Source organism: Pleurodeles waltl, chromosome 3_1 (assembly GCF_031143425.1).
Source record: "Pleurodeles waltl isolate 20211129_DDA chromosome 3_1, aPleWal1.hap1.20221129, whole genome shotgun sequence".
Lineage (NCBI taxonomy): Eukaryota > Metazoa > Chordata > Amphibia > Caudata > Salamandridae > Pleurodeles > Pleurodeles waltl.
In genome coordinates this window covers 1,562,171,546-1,562,186,444 of record NC_090440.1, presented here as the reverse complement: position 1 = coordinate 1,562,186,444, position 14,899 = coordinate 1,562,171,546, and the positions used below count along the sequence as shown (strand labels likewise).

Sequence of the window (14,899 nt, the reverse complement as noted above, 5' to 3'; positions counted from 1 at the left end):
CAAAGCTTCTTCCTTCAGGCTTCTTCCAGCAGTAATAGCGGCAAAATGCTCTGGACGGTGGCATATGCAAGTGTTGCCCTGTATGGAAACTGTCCTTTTGAACAAGTTGCACGTAACAGCATATAAGCAGGTGTTTCAGCTCCCTCAGAACACTTCGCCAGCACAGGTGCGTCTGGAATTTGGACTTACTATTGAGTCAGTGGAGAGAATGTATACGTTCATAAAAAGTTACTATAAGATCAAATTAAGCAGAGACCAAGCCACACTAAATAGTCCACTATGGATGGCGCTTAGAAAGTGACCCCCCAGTCGACATATAATAAGTTCCTCTCAAAAGCACTCTACCAGACAGGCACAATAAAGCTTTGGAATAATAATTCAACTTTTGCATAATTCTGGCAAATAATAAATAAAGTTTCAAAACAGCAATCATTTTTGGTCGAGAAGAACAGTTTTAGCAGGTGATCTCATGCATGGATGGTGCTTAAATACTATGAAAGTCTGAAGCCGGCGCCTTACCCAAGTCTCACTTTCTCGGTGCATATGAAAAGGAAATTGATGGTAATTTGCTTTGGTTGACTACCGATTTTAGAGGATCAATCATCTTAGAAATATAGTGGTGTAATAACATACAGACTCTGCGGCTACACGAAAGAGTACTTTACACACCTGATATGCATATGTCCATATCTATATGTGGCCAGTGTTAGCCTGTTTAAAAAAAAAACATTTATTGCCTGTGGCATCCGCACATGTCGCGCAGCAATAATAAGTCTTGACCCGTCTGATCCCCAACTGAACACAAAACAGATAAAATATTTATCATTACATGAACAAGCAATAAGTAAGCTGGGTGGGGGGTAACGTCGCAGCGAGTTTGGTGCATTATAAATGATGATTAAGCACCTATTGCATTTTTTTAGCTGGCAATTATGTTGATTTTACATTGTGATATTGCTCCCTTGAAAATATTTTATAAGACAGGCGGTAACTTATTAAAACTCAACGGAAAGTGAAATGACGAAGATGTTAGTGCCTCTACACTTTTATCACACCTGAAAGTATTAACTATTGTAGAGGAGAACGTCGCTGATGGTTTTATTAATATAATTTATTGATTCCATGTGTTTCAATGATAATTGATATTTGCAAGTGTATGAATAACATTGTTACGGTTTTAATTAGCCAAACAATAAAAATGATATGATTTGGTTAGCCATCCATATGTGTACCCACCAATTCATCCATCCACTAACGCTCTTGGCTCACTCTCAGATGCCCACACTCATCCAGACAGCCACAGTCTCACCATTAAATTAAAACCACCTGTAATAAAAAAAAAAAAAAGATAAACGTCTTGGTTTTCGCAGTGCTAGTTTTTGAGGGAAAATAGAAGAAGAATTGATTGGAACTGGAGTCTGGTGTGTGAGTGCCTGGTGATACAGGGATACTGCGATTTGATATTCCGCACATTGGACACAATGATTGGAATCCTGATAAATCGTGACCCAAAGCTGGCAATCACGGGAGTGTTCCCAGGGTGGGACCCGAAACAGAGGACAAAAGCCAATTCTACCATGATTGTGATTAAAGTAGCATTGTGTTGTGTAGATCAGGTATTACGAATGGAAGATATTGAGACAAAAAATTGCATGACCGACCACAGGACACCAACAGAAGAATATACAAATGCAGTTGTGAAACAGAAGGCAAGAAATGTGTTAATTATGTTAATTACAAACAATTTAACTGTAGACTTGTCTGCTGTTAGTGGGTGAACACTAAAACGCGCAATTGCAAGCCAAAAATGTTAGCACCGTTCTATCCCAAATAATTTGCTGATAGCAAGTGCACTATTCACAAACACAAAATAATGTAGAAGACAAAGGAAACCTCCAGTGACCTTGCACTAGTAAAGTCCCCGCCATGCAAAATACTGACAACTCATCACATCAGCCACAACCAAGTACTATAGCAACACAGCAGTGAAGCTGTCAACAGAAGCAAAATGCTCATCAAGACAATCCAGCATTGTGCCCTTCACCTTCCTGGTCCTCCTATCCTACACTGTGTAGGCATGTAGAGTGACTTCAACTTCTTCTTCATTGAAATAAAATCAGATGATCTAACTCCACATCAAGCCTGCCCTTCTCGTAATATACAGCAATCCTGTGACAGTCATACTTTAAAGCTGTATCTCTTGCAGATCCTTATGCCTAGGTCTGCGCTTTACAGCCCGATACTTAACTAAATACTTAGATATACTGTACACCTTAATGTAAAAAAAATGATTTTTAAAACACTGGTGCAGGTGACACATTGTTTAATGGCTATTGATCCTCAGAAAAACCTAGATCATGTCTAACAGTATCCTTGTTGCATTCTGTTTGCTGTAAGTGACAGATTGATTGTGAACCTATTGAGAACTGTTTTTCTAGCTGTTGCTTTATCCAAAAATGTATTATGGTTTTCTGTTGTAGTCCTGATAACATGGGCCTGCTTGACCCAGCAACTAGTGATGGACGGGTTATCTTCTTCCTACCATGGGAAAAGATGACTATCGCTGGAACAACGGACACGCCGACCGATGTTACTCATCATCCTATTCCAACTGAGGAGGATATAAATTTTATTTTGACTGAAGTGCGCAACTACCTTAGTTCTGATGTTGAGGGTAAGTAGGATGTATGTTAGATCTATCTGATTAGCTGTTGCTCTTGTGCCACAGTGTCATAGCAGTGATGTGTAAGTACCTGTTGCTCTTGTACAACAGTGTCATAGCAGTGATGTGTAAGAACCTGTTGCTCCTGTACCACCGTGTCATAGCAGTGATGTATACATACAATGTATTGGTTGTCCACAAGACATATACTGTAAACTTTAGTGCAAAGGGCCCATTAATGGTTATGCATTTCTTTGGCTAATTAATGTATGTAGCCTCCTTGCTGATTAAGGTATTGTGATTATTTATCTGTTTCTTAATGCAAAATAATAAGTATATCCACAGTCTTTCTCATCCACAGCTGAAATATCCTAGAATTTGGCAATACAATCCAGGGATGACAATAACGCCGGAATCATGGCATTCAGTGCAAAAGAAATGCTAAAATTGGATACGACTTTCCGGGGGCACCGTCTGAGCCTCACATTAGCATAGTTAACAAAAAGGCTGCCACTGCCGCCTTCCCACCCCTCTTTTCACTCATTCACTCACTTACTTACCTGGCTTTACAAAGCGACGTGCAGGCACAGTACGGTGCCTGGCATGCATGTTTTTGAGAGCCTTACCTTGGCTAGCGTCATAAAAACATGCAGCAACAAATGATCAAACTTCAAGAAAGAGGTTGGGGTTGGTGCTTCCCGTAGCCTCCAGACTGCTACATCCCCCCCCTTAAAAATACTCAATGCTTAAAGAACCACCTCCACCCTGCTAAAGCTCCTCCACAGCTCCTACCCACAGCTAAACATCTACAAGTTGGACAGTTGCAACAGGGGTTCATTGTAACATCGCCCCAAATCCTCTATACACCCTCAGCACACAAAGAGGAAAGCTTTGCTTGTGCAAAGCTGAAAGATAAAATCGTAAGGCTAGCAAACATGACTTAAGGAGAAAACTGAGATCTTAGTATTACTCTGTGGGCAAAAAGAATGCCCTCTTAGGTTGACACATATTCCCATTATCTTTCTCATGACCAAACTTGGAGGACAGCATTTTTATTATCTATTTACAAGTTGTAACACCCTCTGATTGTATACTTATTTCTGATAATTTGCCTTGGATAAATAATTGTACTTAGGCAATCAGATCAGATAAGGTCTTCAATTTTCCCCAGTCCAAAATTGCCAGCTCTGTATCTTGAGTGAATTTTGTGTTTCATGGGCTTTATAAAACAAGTTATTATGGAATTTAGGCTATTTCCACACGACAAAAGTAACTTCCAGTGAACCCACTCTTTCTCCCATTATTTCAGCAACAAATGGTTGAAGATAATGTCCGAAATCATCAGTTCGGTCATTGAGCACTCATGCCGCCATGTGTGGCTAGTGTATTGTTTAGAAATATTCAATAGGATTCTTCTGGATATTGATGTCTAGTTGCTGTCATTGGTGCTCCTTACACACTCCGAGGTCATCTGCTCTTGGCTCCAGTGGAGACATTTGTTTCTGTTTAATGAATATGAGGATATGGTGGCTATCATGTGATAAATTATCCCACACCAGCGATGTTAACAATAAGGTCATTGAAGATGTGACTAATGAAAGCTGTGCGATGTCCTTGGCACTGCATTGGGGTATTATGGTTGCTAATTACCGGTCTTTGAAATTTGAGTGGTTTTTTCCCCTACTGGATCATTACATCTCTTCAACCAAGGTTTTTGAAGGAGATTTTTATATAACATAAGTAATTTTGTGACCTCGCTTGCTGTTGTCCCTTTAAGTTGTTTCACTGTGTTTAGGGTAAAAAGGTATACGTTAGATCGTGCCATCACTACCCTGCATACACACATCTTGTACTTCGATTTCCTGTTCCCTGCCTCAGTACTTACTGAGCGTAATCTACAGTCATGTTGAATGAGCACTGAGTACAAGGTATAGCTGAACCCGGTACTTTGTGCCAAGAACCATAGCCCTGGGTATGGGTTGCAGCTGTGCCCAACAAGTGTTGGGTGTAAGACATTTCCGTCTTGCATGTTCTGCCCCCAGTACTCACTTGGTAAATTCTGCAGTAATGACCAACATATACTGGCAAGACCCGTGAACTTGTTAGGCAAGGCTTAAGGACACGCCTAGTGTGCACTAATACAAAACAGGGTGAGGTCCAGGTCCTTTGCCGAGAACCCAGGATGCACTGCCTATTACAATACATAGAAGGCATTGCGTCCTATATGTGCTCTTTCTAGTACCACTTTGCTCACTACGAGCCGAGTATGGACACAGGATAAAGGCTTTTGGACATGCCCTGCATTAAAAACTATGCTTAACCTGTGCTGAAGCCCTGTGTGTATTGAGAATAGCATGTTACCAGGCCCTAAGCCTTGTGCTTTGTTCCATTGTACTCATGGGGCATTGGTTCTGGGCACAGGACATGCCACCTGCTCAGTATTGCTAAACCCTGAATCCACCGCTTACTCCTGTGTAATGCCTAGTGGCCACTGGGCTTAGGACGGACTTATGCACTGTGTCCCGAAGCTGGGATCTCATTAGAGAGCACAACCTGCTATGATGTCAGTGCTGAAAACAACCTGCTGTCATTCCCAGCGAGCATCAGGCACAGGGCCTTTGACCAGAGAGCCACTAAATCATTTGTCATGGCATTTCGTCATGCTGTATGTTAGAGTTTTCTTCTCAGCGGTGTCCACTTGACATGGACATTAGGCAACAGTTTTTACTGTCCACGTATGAAAATTTCCCCCGAAGAAGTCATTTTTATATCTCTTACAATTATTTTCGCCTAACAGATATGTACTTTTCCAAGGTCCAACTTAGTGAAGTAGGTTTTTATTTTTAATGAGTTTTGTGCAGATTGGGAGTATAGGGGCAGCATTGTAAGTAACCCAAAATGTGTTTTCTTTGGCTGCATGCAGTACTCGTATGCAGCAGTGCCAACTGATGCCCCGTCTTGAGCACACAGTTAAGAACTTAGGACACTGATTTGCAGAGATGACAATGGAAGGCTGCTGCTGTGCCATTGTCAGATGTCCTAACAAGTATTTTGTAAATCTGAAAGGCATGTTGTTAAACTGTCAACATGCATTGTCCTCACAGATTTTATATGTGAAAACAATCTCTTTATTAGCACGGACTAGCAACTGATGAGCTCAGAATTGACGGTGACTACAGGCTATTGTACCATTCAATAGCTAAATGTCATCTTGTGGCCTTGACCATGTCTTGTGCCAGTCCTGTCCCTAGTACTTGCCTGGCACGTCAAACACCTGTATTCAGTAGGCCATCCCCTAGTGTTTGTTTGGATCGATCTGTTAAGCATGGCCTCTGTCCTCCGGCTGTGTCCACTAGGCACAAGTGATGACCTTCAGCAACACACTGTGCTCCATATATATGTACTGACGCAGCTTCTCCCTCTGATCAGCAGAAAGTAGACCTAGAACTTGGCCTTTGACTGCAGTCTGTGCCACAGTCTGTGCCTATTGATCATGTCCTTAGTGTTTTATTTGCAACAGGCATAACTTTAAACCATGGGTTTGTGGCCTGTACTCCACCTTGCAATACACATTGGGGATGGACTTCTAACAGCTGGTTCTGTTTCCCAAAAAACGTTCGTAGGAACATACCTGAAATAGCCCTTTCGGGACCCACTAATTCAGTGTTGCTAAAGCAGAAAATCCTAACTATTTAGTCATAACAGACCATATAGTGGATTTCATACTCTAGGTCGATGAACCAAATCTGCTTTAAAGAAAACGTCATCAATAATACGCCATAGACAATTTAAATTAAGCATATAATAATCAATTAGTACGTCAATAACCACACCAGTTTATTAAGAAGTTAAACATTTATTTCCCTATATTAACAATGCTAGAGGAACGAAAATCATTCTCAAACTCAAATGATAAATGCATAGAAACAATAATGGCTGTTTAAATTGGCGCATGAATCTAAGCTTAGTGCAAATAAACACAATATATCAATGTTTACTAAACAAAACCATGGCAATAGAATCTGAGCAAGAGAATTTGAATACATTGAAATAATAAAAAAAGGAAAATGAGTAACACCTCACTAATTAGCATCAACATGTTGGACTTCATGTAAAAGAATTTAGTAATATGAATTTTGAAAACGTCTAGCTAAGACGCTATCAAAAATAGCAGCAGTATTATGATATTAGTAGTTGGTATCTGAAAAACAAAAGACAAATAATACACATTTCATACATTTACCCAGTCACTAGGGTATTCAGCAACAACTTCTACTTCATCAGGGGGGACAGTAACATCAGACCTCAGGATCGAAACGGGAACTAAGTGAGGGGTATTGTTTAGAATTTGGACTTTAAGATTTCTAAACCATCAAGGCATTTGCTCAGTAATGAACCGACAAAGTTAACTCAGAAAATAATAAACACCAGCATTGTCAGTAGACTAACTGGCAAAGCACGAAATGTCAAAGAAAGTAAGATCTCTGGAACTCAGGATACACGAAAATCCCAAAGAAGAATGAACAAAATTACCCTGAATCAATGGTGACTAAATAATTAAACTAAACTTGTTAAACACACATATTGGTTTAGAATCTAGGATGAGAAAATGATATTCTATCAAAACACTAAAATATAAAAATTATATAAAATGGTAGCTCTAAGCTTTTCTATTTGTTGTTATTCCATTGACGAAATTCAAACAAATACATTTGTAACTACTACATTCTCTTCTTCCGTTGTATCTGTGGACTCTCTGTTCAACCCCTTCATCTGTGCTGTCACCGGATAGCGATTACAAATTATGGAAACATTCTCTTTGCGCTATTTCTCTTCTTGAGTAAAAGAACATAGTTTAGAAACCTAACTACAAGCAAAATATATGAATACAATGAATGAAGTCTTTTAGGCCACGGAAATGCAGCTAGGAAACAGAACACACTAAAAACATTTTATACAGATAACATTGCACAGTGACCTTGCATCTGCTTAGCAGAGGCCATTAAATACACGTTTAATTATAACATTTATTTTAGGAAAGAAACATGCTCTTAAAGATACAGAATAATTTAATCAGCTTAAGTTAGCATAGAAAAGAAATGCAGGCCTTTTTGTTTGACGGCGGCCATTAAGTCGATCAACATTTTTTGAGTTAATATAAAATTAATACAAAATGATTAATATCTTGAAATGTAAGTATGATTACATATGTAGAAAATAAAACATAAAATTCACGCTCTTACAGTGTCAAAATGTGTACTTAACTTTCTAAGATCAACGGTAGGACATGTTTTTTTGATGGACCGTTGTGCACATAATTATCATTTGGACCGATGTTAAATCAATTCAAGAATGCTTTTTCTGTGGTGTTATCCATAAGTAGGTTTGTGGTAGTGCCAATACATATTGTACAGAGGGCAGGCCCCCCCCAACATGGCATGTAAGGAGTGTATCCTTTTGCCAATGAAGAGATAGGTTTAATGTTGAGATTTACGTTATGGATAGCAGTTTTAGACAGAAGCGGACCTGATGACAATCAGTGAATGATGGAACTATGTATTTGTTCACATATCTGAAATTGAGTTTTGAGATCAAGTGACAAATATGTTTCCTGGAATTATAGGCTAAAAGGACGTTTTCCATCCCTCTGCTGATTTTCCCAGCCCCAAATATGGAGCAAGGGTCGGAGTATAACAGCCAACTTCCGCTGGAACCTGTTATGCAACTAATATGGCCACACTCATCTTAATGGTAAAATCGTGCTCAATACAACACAGTACGTATTGTCAAGCACTTCACCGAAGGCAACAAAGTCACTGTGTTATGTTGGAGGAAAATGTTCAGATGGTTGTCATGAAGGGTATTGCAAGGGGCCCAGGTTTGTCCATGTCCACCAGTAAGGGCACTACATGGTGAGGCCCCTCCAACCAATCACAGTACCACAGGCCCATAATTGCATATTGCAGTTCCGAGACCAGAGCTTCTTCAAAACTCTGACCAGAATTGACCATTTTGAAGCCAGGCTATCCCTGCACCTTACCTATCCTGCATCTTACCTTTTGCACTTAGTAGTCAGCCAAAGCTTCCTCTAGCGAAAGTGTTAACAATGATTTTAAGGGTATCATATTGACAAAAGGAGTTTTTACCGCCTGCTCTCATTGCTTGCTGGGCATAGGCCATCTATTACCCATGCCCTGTGCCCAGAACTACTGATGTAATACTGGTAAGAGGCTTGTACGTTTGCCCAGTTCCAAGCCCCTAGACAAGTATCTCTGTTGTACATTGCCTAAGCCAAGTCCTTGTTCCCTCTCTCCTTCACTCCCAGCCCCACGAGATCCCTCTTAGAACAAGGTATAGCTTTGGCCATTCCATGCAGCTGGTCCTCTTGTACCAAAGAATTGCAGGGCACGACCTCTGACTATTCTCAGTGCAGTAGGTCGTGGCTTTACACCAATCCTGGGCCCTAGCACTCTGGCTTCATGACGCACAGACAACAGTCCTTGGCCAAGCTCCCTGCTCTAAGAGCCAACTGTGCACCAAAAGGGTGAGCATGAAGAGCAAACCCAGCCTATGCCACATCATGGGAATTTGGGAGTGAGGGGTTTCCTCCTCACATATTTAGAAATGTTGGAGCCAAATAGTTGCTGCACTTACAATAGTGTATCCATACTGAATAGAAATCTTGAGATTTTACAAGCAATTCTGTAGTGGAAATTATTGAAATGTTAAAATACTTATGTACCCAGCAGCACTATTTCTCTGTACTGGCTAATCATGCATGTGAGGAATTGGAGTGCCCAAGCAGCAGTGCTCAGCATGAAATATATATGCTTCTGGAGAAACCGAGTCTAGGTAATACATTTTCCCACAAGAAGAATAGTAGTTGTTCAGTACAAGAGTAATAACACTAGCTTTATACACTGTTGTTCAGCGTTTCCAATGAAGCACAGTGGCACAAAACGTTCCCCCAAGAAGTTAAACTTATTTGCACTTGGCATGCAAGTTTGTGCAGAGCTGTCAAGGTGGGGGTCTGAAAGGTGACATTACCCTTTTTAACTTTCATTGGATTCTTTGCTTTCTTCTGCACGAAGACACGTTGAATGGAATTAGATCTAACTTGCCATGAAAATAGAGCATTATTCATACAAGAATCTACCTTTTAACAGCTGTTTCAGTGTGGACATGAAGCAGTTACGTTTTAGAGAAATCTGTACTGTGAATTAGATGATCTTTCTGGATATGTGAATCAGTGGCGGATTTACAAAACTTGTTTAAGAACTAGAGGGACACTAATGGACTAGAAAGCGTTTTCTCTAATCTTTCATTACTAATTCGTGAATGAGATTGTGAATTTATCAATCCACTGTGCTATGATTGGTTGTTACAGAAGTATTTCTATTGCGATCGCCGTTAGCCAACAAGATGGGACTTGTTTGGTAAACTAAAAACAAAAATGGAATAAGGCTACAGGGTGAATTTCCCTGACCCTTAGTCCATGTATAGGAGGCCCCACGTGGACCTTTGCCATTAAAAGTCATATTAAAATGTTTTTTTCCCCTAGGATTCACACATTCTGTGTCAAATTTGCATTTTCTAGTCCCTCCTCGGTCTGCATACCTTCCTAGGGCTTCAGGAGTTGCACATTTTTTCCTTTTAGAAAACGTATTTGCTATACTACAGCTGTGCCTCTCCAATTCTGGGTGCTGCGGAGGTTGAGTGCAGGGAACTGATTAATTTGGTAAATGGTCAAAATCCTCAAAAAGTCAGTGGAAAAAAAACCCAGAGAAACATTAAAGTGAAGTTACGGTAAGCTTTGTATTGTAAACCATGTGTATGCGTATAGAACCCCTGAATTTCACTTAAAACCATAGAGAATGGTCAGTTATAGTTACAAATTACAGTTGAAAACCACTGATTTTCACATGGTATAGTTAGGACCATAATGCATAGTTCGCACAACATGTATGCCAACCATAACTCGTGCACCACATTCAATGCGTGTTACCAACAATATTTATACCAATAAATAGCAACACCTATAATCATAATACAATTAAACAACACATACTCAAATCAATCAATACTACTAGAGTTATAGTTGTCTCATTCAAAGTGTTATGGGTAATGTGATTTGTAATCTCATCAGTAATAGTATTTACAGCATTTGTAGTTGCATCTATCACATAAAAGGTGAGGTCATGGGCATTGCAGGTAATGGTTTGCATGGCTGTTGAGCGAGTTAATTTCGGGGGGTTTTGGGTTTTAATTGTTAACCATTGCTCTGCTTTTATTGTGGTTCTCTTAAGTTTGTGTGTGTTTGTATCGAGAGAGGGAGAGAGAGAGAGAGAGAGAGAGAGGATACATAACGGTTAACCACGTAATATGTTCTGGATTGCCTTTGAGGGGTTCTTTGGCCTTCAACAACTGTGAGGTTGAAGGCAGAGTGCCACTAGATGACACTATAAAGCACTATTACACATTACATATTATGCATTGTTTGTATTATGTGTTCTGTAAACGGAGTGAAGAACTGCACTCCTTGTTTTCAGAGCTATCCTATAAAATTAGCAGCTCTAAATCTATCTAACAACTCAAACATTGGAGTAAAGTTCAGTTACCGCTTATAAAAAAGCAATGAAATACATGATTCCCAACATACTACGGGGAGCCTGTTCTTCCTAAAGTGTAAAATTATCAACAGTTTGATTATCAGAAATAGGGAAGGTGGTTTGGGGGTTATTTGGAGCCCTCCTCACCCCTTTGACACATATTTGTCAGTATATGAGTGACAAAAGATGTTACTGATTGCCCCTTACAGAGTGGCTTACTGCATCTCTGTTTGTTTCCACTAAAAGCTAAGCACTGTTTTCAGTATGATGCTGTTCTTGAGCAGTGCTTGGTACCCACCCATACCGCAAGATCCACCGGGGCACGCTCCCTAGTTTGCAAACCTCTGATTTAGATATTGTATACCATATTTCACACATTTGGTGACCTGTCCCTTTATTTCTACAAATGCCAATACTTTATGCCTGTGTAAGCTTGCATAGGCCTCTGTTGTTTAGTGAGCAAGAAACAAAATGTTTGTGTCCTGTCCATCCCAATCATCTGACACAATCCTCTTTAGTCAAAAGTCTTATCTGTGGCTAGAATGTGTGACTGTTATCATGTTTGATGTTACTGTCAGGTAAAGTAGTTTTCCAAATCAGTATCCGCTGTCAGCATTCCTGTATCTGCCTGGCATTTTTCATTGTTCACTCTGTTGAACTCTCAGGCCACTACCCACTCTACCCACTCAAAATAAGAGCCACGTCCCTTGTCTTTTACATTTAACTCCCTCACATTGTTATAAAATAAACATACACCTAGCTACTTAAAACCTCCCTTATGTACCTGGTGGCTCCATATTAACTGAACAGGTTCCACTTGGCTATCTCTAGTAAAGTTGTGCCTTTCTATTGATGATGAACACTGCAGCCAGTGTACATTTGGATTCTTCCTGGTCTTAGCTGTTTCTGATAACATTGCTATGACTTCTGATGCTTAGGTTTGTAATGTCCTACATAGACGTTTACAATAAAACCTGTTCTATTTGTCTTAATGAGCATCCTGTTGTTTTAAGTGTTAAACTGCAAGTTATGAATGTTAGAAAACAGATATGTCACTTGGATAGCCCACTAAAAAGGTCATTCAATCCACTGGTACAAACATTATATATCTTTATCATGAATGTTGTAAGCCTTCATTAAAGCTTTGTTTTCCTTAGTATATTTCTGAGACACATTTTAGGATATGTTTCTTCAAAATATATTTCTGTTGGCCTGTTTTCAGAATTTTATGGTAGCTCCGACAGTTTATTCATGGTAGTCTTGAAGGAGCTCCACAACTTGCAGAGGGATGAGGGAGGGACTTATACACCTTAGGAAGGTAATCCTATGCATTACTTTGTGCATTCGGACCTCTGGTTCTTGGTGAGTGTCAGGCATTTTCTCCTGCACTGCTTAGATTGCATTCATTTAGTCCTTCACAATTGTTCTAAGTGTAATATTGGTAAATGAAAAACTGCTTTATTTAAAAAGCAGTAACAGACATGGTGGGCTGCTGACCCCAACAGGCCACCATCCCTTTGAGTGTGGCCCAACTGGGTCGCAAATTGTGTCCTGCTTCATGAATATTAATGAGGCAGGTCCATTTCAACCCGTTTGGGAATCACAGTGTGCCTGACACTGTAGTACATTTTGTTTTGCGACTCGGTTTGCGAGTCACAAAAACATTGCAAATTGCGAGTTGCAAAAAAGAAGGGTCGGACATTTGGCCCTTGCGGTCTGCGGTCTGTTATTCATGATATTGCAGGTGTTACAGGTAAACAAGAGACTAATAGGATAATTTTGTGCTTGGATAACTAAGGTTCTTACTGTGTGGCACGGACACTCCAAAGTAATAGTGCTGGCTGGGGTATTTACATTATTCACATGCTTTGGAGACCAACTGGGGAAAAATGGGATACGATAGTTCAGGTTTAGAAAAGGGTTTGTGGTGTTTGTCTTTCATAGCTGCACAGTACAGGATCCTGACAGTAAAATTAGTAGAGAAACCTTTCCATGAAATATTATGACAAGATTTTCTCCTGTGTATGAAAGCCTGTTGACTGCATACATTTGGCACTTTGCTTGAGATCACAGGGTAACAAATGCACCTCAGTGTACCTAGTGACTGACTGGTATTAACGAGCATTGCTCCTAAGGAAGTAATAGGAGAGGTTCACTTTGTGCACAAACGACTAAAGCTGTGTCTGGGCTCTCAGTCTCATGTTCTTGGCCTATAGCATATCACCTAAGCTGGATGCTTGTGCAAGGCAAATGCCCTGCAGTTTTTCTTTAAATGAGTGTTTTTCTGTGATACGAATGTAATGGCTGTATTATAACCCGGTAAGCTGTAGAATGGCTCCTAAATATCATTTTACTTTGCTCTGTAAGTGAAAGTTATACGTGTTGCTCAATGGAGTAACACTCTCCAGATGCAGTTTTGTCCCTGGTAGTTTCAGGAAGGACAGATCAATACCAGATATTCAGGTTATCTACTAGCCGTGTTAATGTGTTCAGTTAATATTATTTGTGTTTACATTACACTCGAGTGAATATCCTAACAATCTGATTGGAACCAGCCCTCTTGATCATTTGTAGAAGAACGTCTCCATTAAGTGGACACACAACTTGGCAGAATATAGACAAATTGCCTCCTGGTTCGTATTCAAGCACCTTAGTGATCCAATCAGGGATTTTACAACTAGCATAACTATTGGTAAAATGATTGGAGGTAAAGTATTCACCAAGAGGTTCCACGCACTTCACTGTCTGGTAGCTTCCAAATAGAGACTCCTTCTGGTAACCTATTAAAGTGATTTCTGATAAACAGTAAAACATTACAGGTTTAAATCTACTTTTTGAGTGAAGCAATGCAGCTTGTACTCTTATACAATCTCGCACCACCACGGGTAATGGTGTTTTTGAGGAAGAATGGCTGAGGGTAGTTCAGTGGCTGCACGATGTGGAAACTCTACCATGGCTGTGGCACTGCAAATGACAGACATTCAGCTTACTTGCAGAATAATGGCTGTACACTAGTTGGGGAATTATTTTACTGCTCTCTACAGGGGAAATGGCCGTTGGTGAACCCAGATATTAATGTTCTTAAAGTCTTTATCAGGATTCACAACACAATTATGCAATCAAATTCTGACCAATCGGCTGAATTTTGTCAAATGTTTGAGGAATTTGACAGACTGAGATGGTCCTGCATCCTGTTAAGGTAGTCTTGTTCTACACATTGATAATACAAAGAAAACAATGATGGACTAGGACGCGTTTTCTCTCATGATGTCTTTTTTCCTCCAGAAATCTATGGTCTGGTTGCCTTTTTTCATTTTTTTCTGGAACTATATTGAGTAAAAAGGTGCTGCTGAATCTACAACAATGTGCAGATACAAATATGATCAGCCCATGCAAACAAATTGGATTTTGGCCAAGTAGTCTGCTTCAGAAAATATAGTATCCCTTCGTCAAAATGTGTGTTGAACATTCCGTCAAAAAAATAGTTTTAGTTTATAGGTTGTAGTACTCCATTTGACCTGACTGACCACTTATTACTTACGTTACAAAAAAAAACACGGAATCCTTATGACACTCTTACCTGTGATGGTTTTCCTTTACTCTAGTATACATAATAAAGTATTCAAGC

At 39.8% G+C, this 14,899-nt stretch overlaps 1 protein-coding gene across 1 annotated transcript in view; it reads left to right on the top strand.

Moving 5' to 3' along the window:
- Positions 1-14,899, top strand: part of GPD2 (glycerol-3-phosphate dehydrogenase 2) — a 1,016,859-nt gene that overhangs the window by 759,110 nt on the left and 242,850 nt on the right. The window contains exon 9 of the mRNA XM_069225155.1: positions 2,481-2,674. Within this exon, the coding sequence (XP_069081256.1) occupies positions 2,481-2,674 (194 nt within the window). The remainder of the gene's footprint in view (positions 1-2,480; positions 2,675-14,899) is intronic.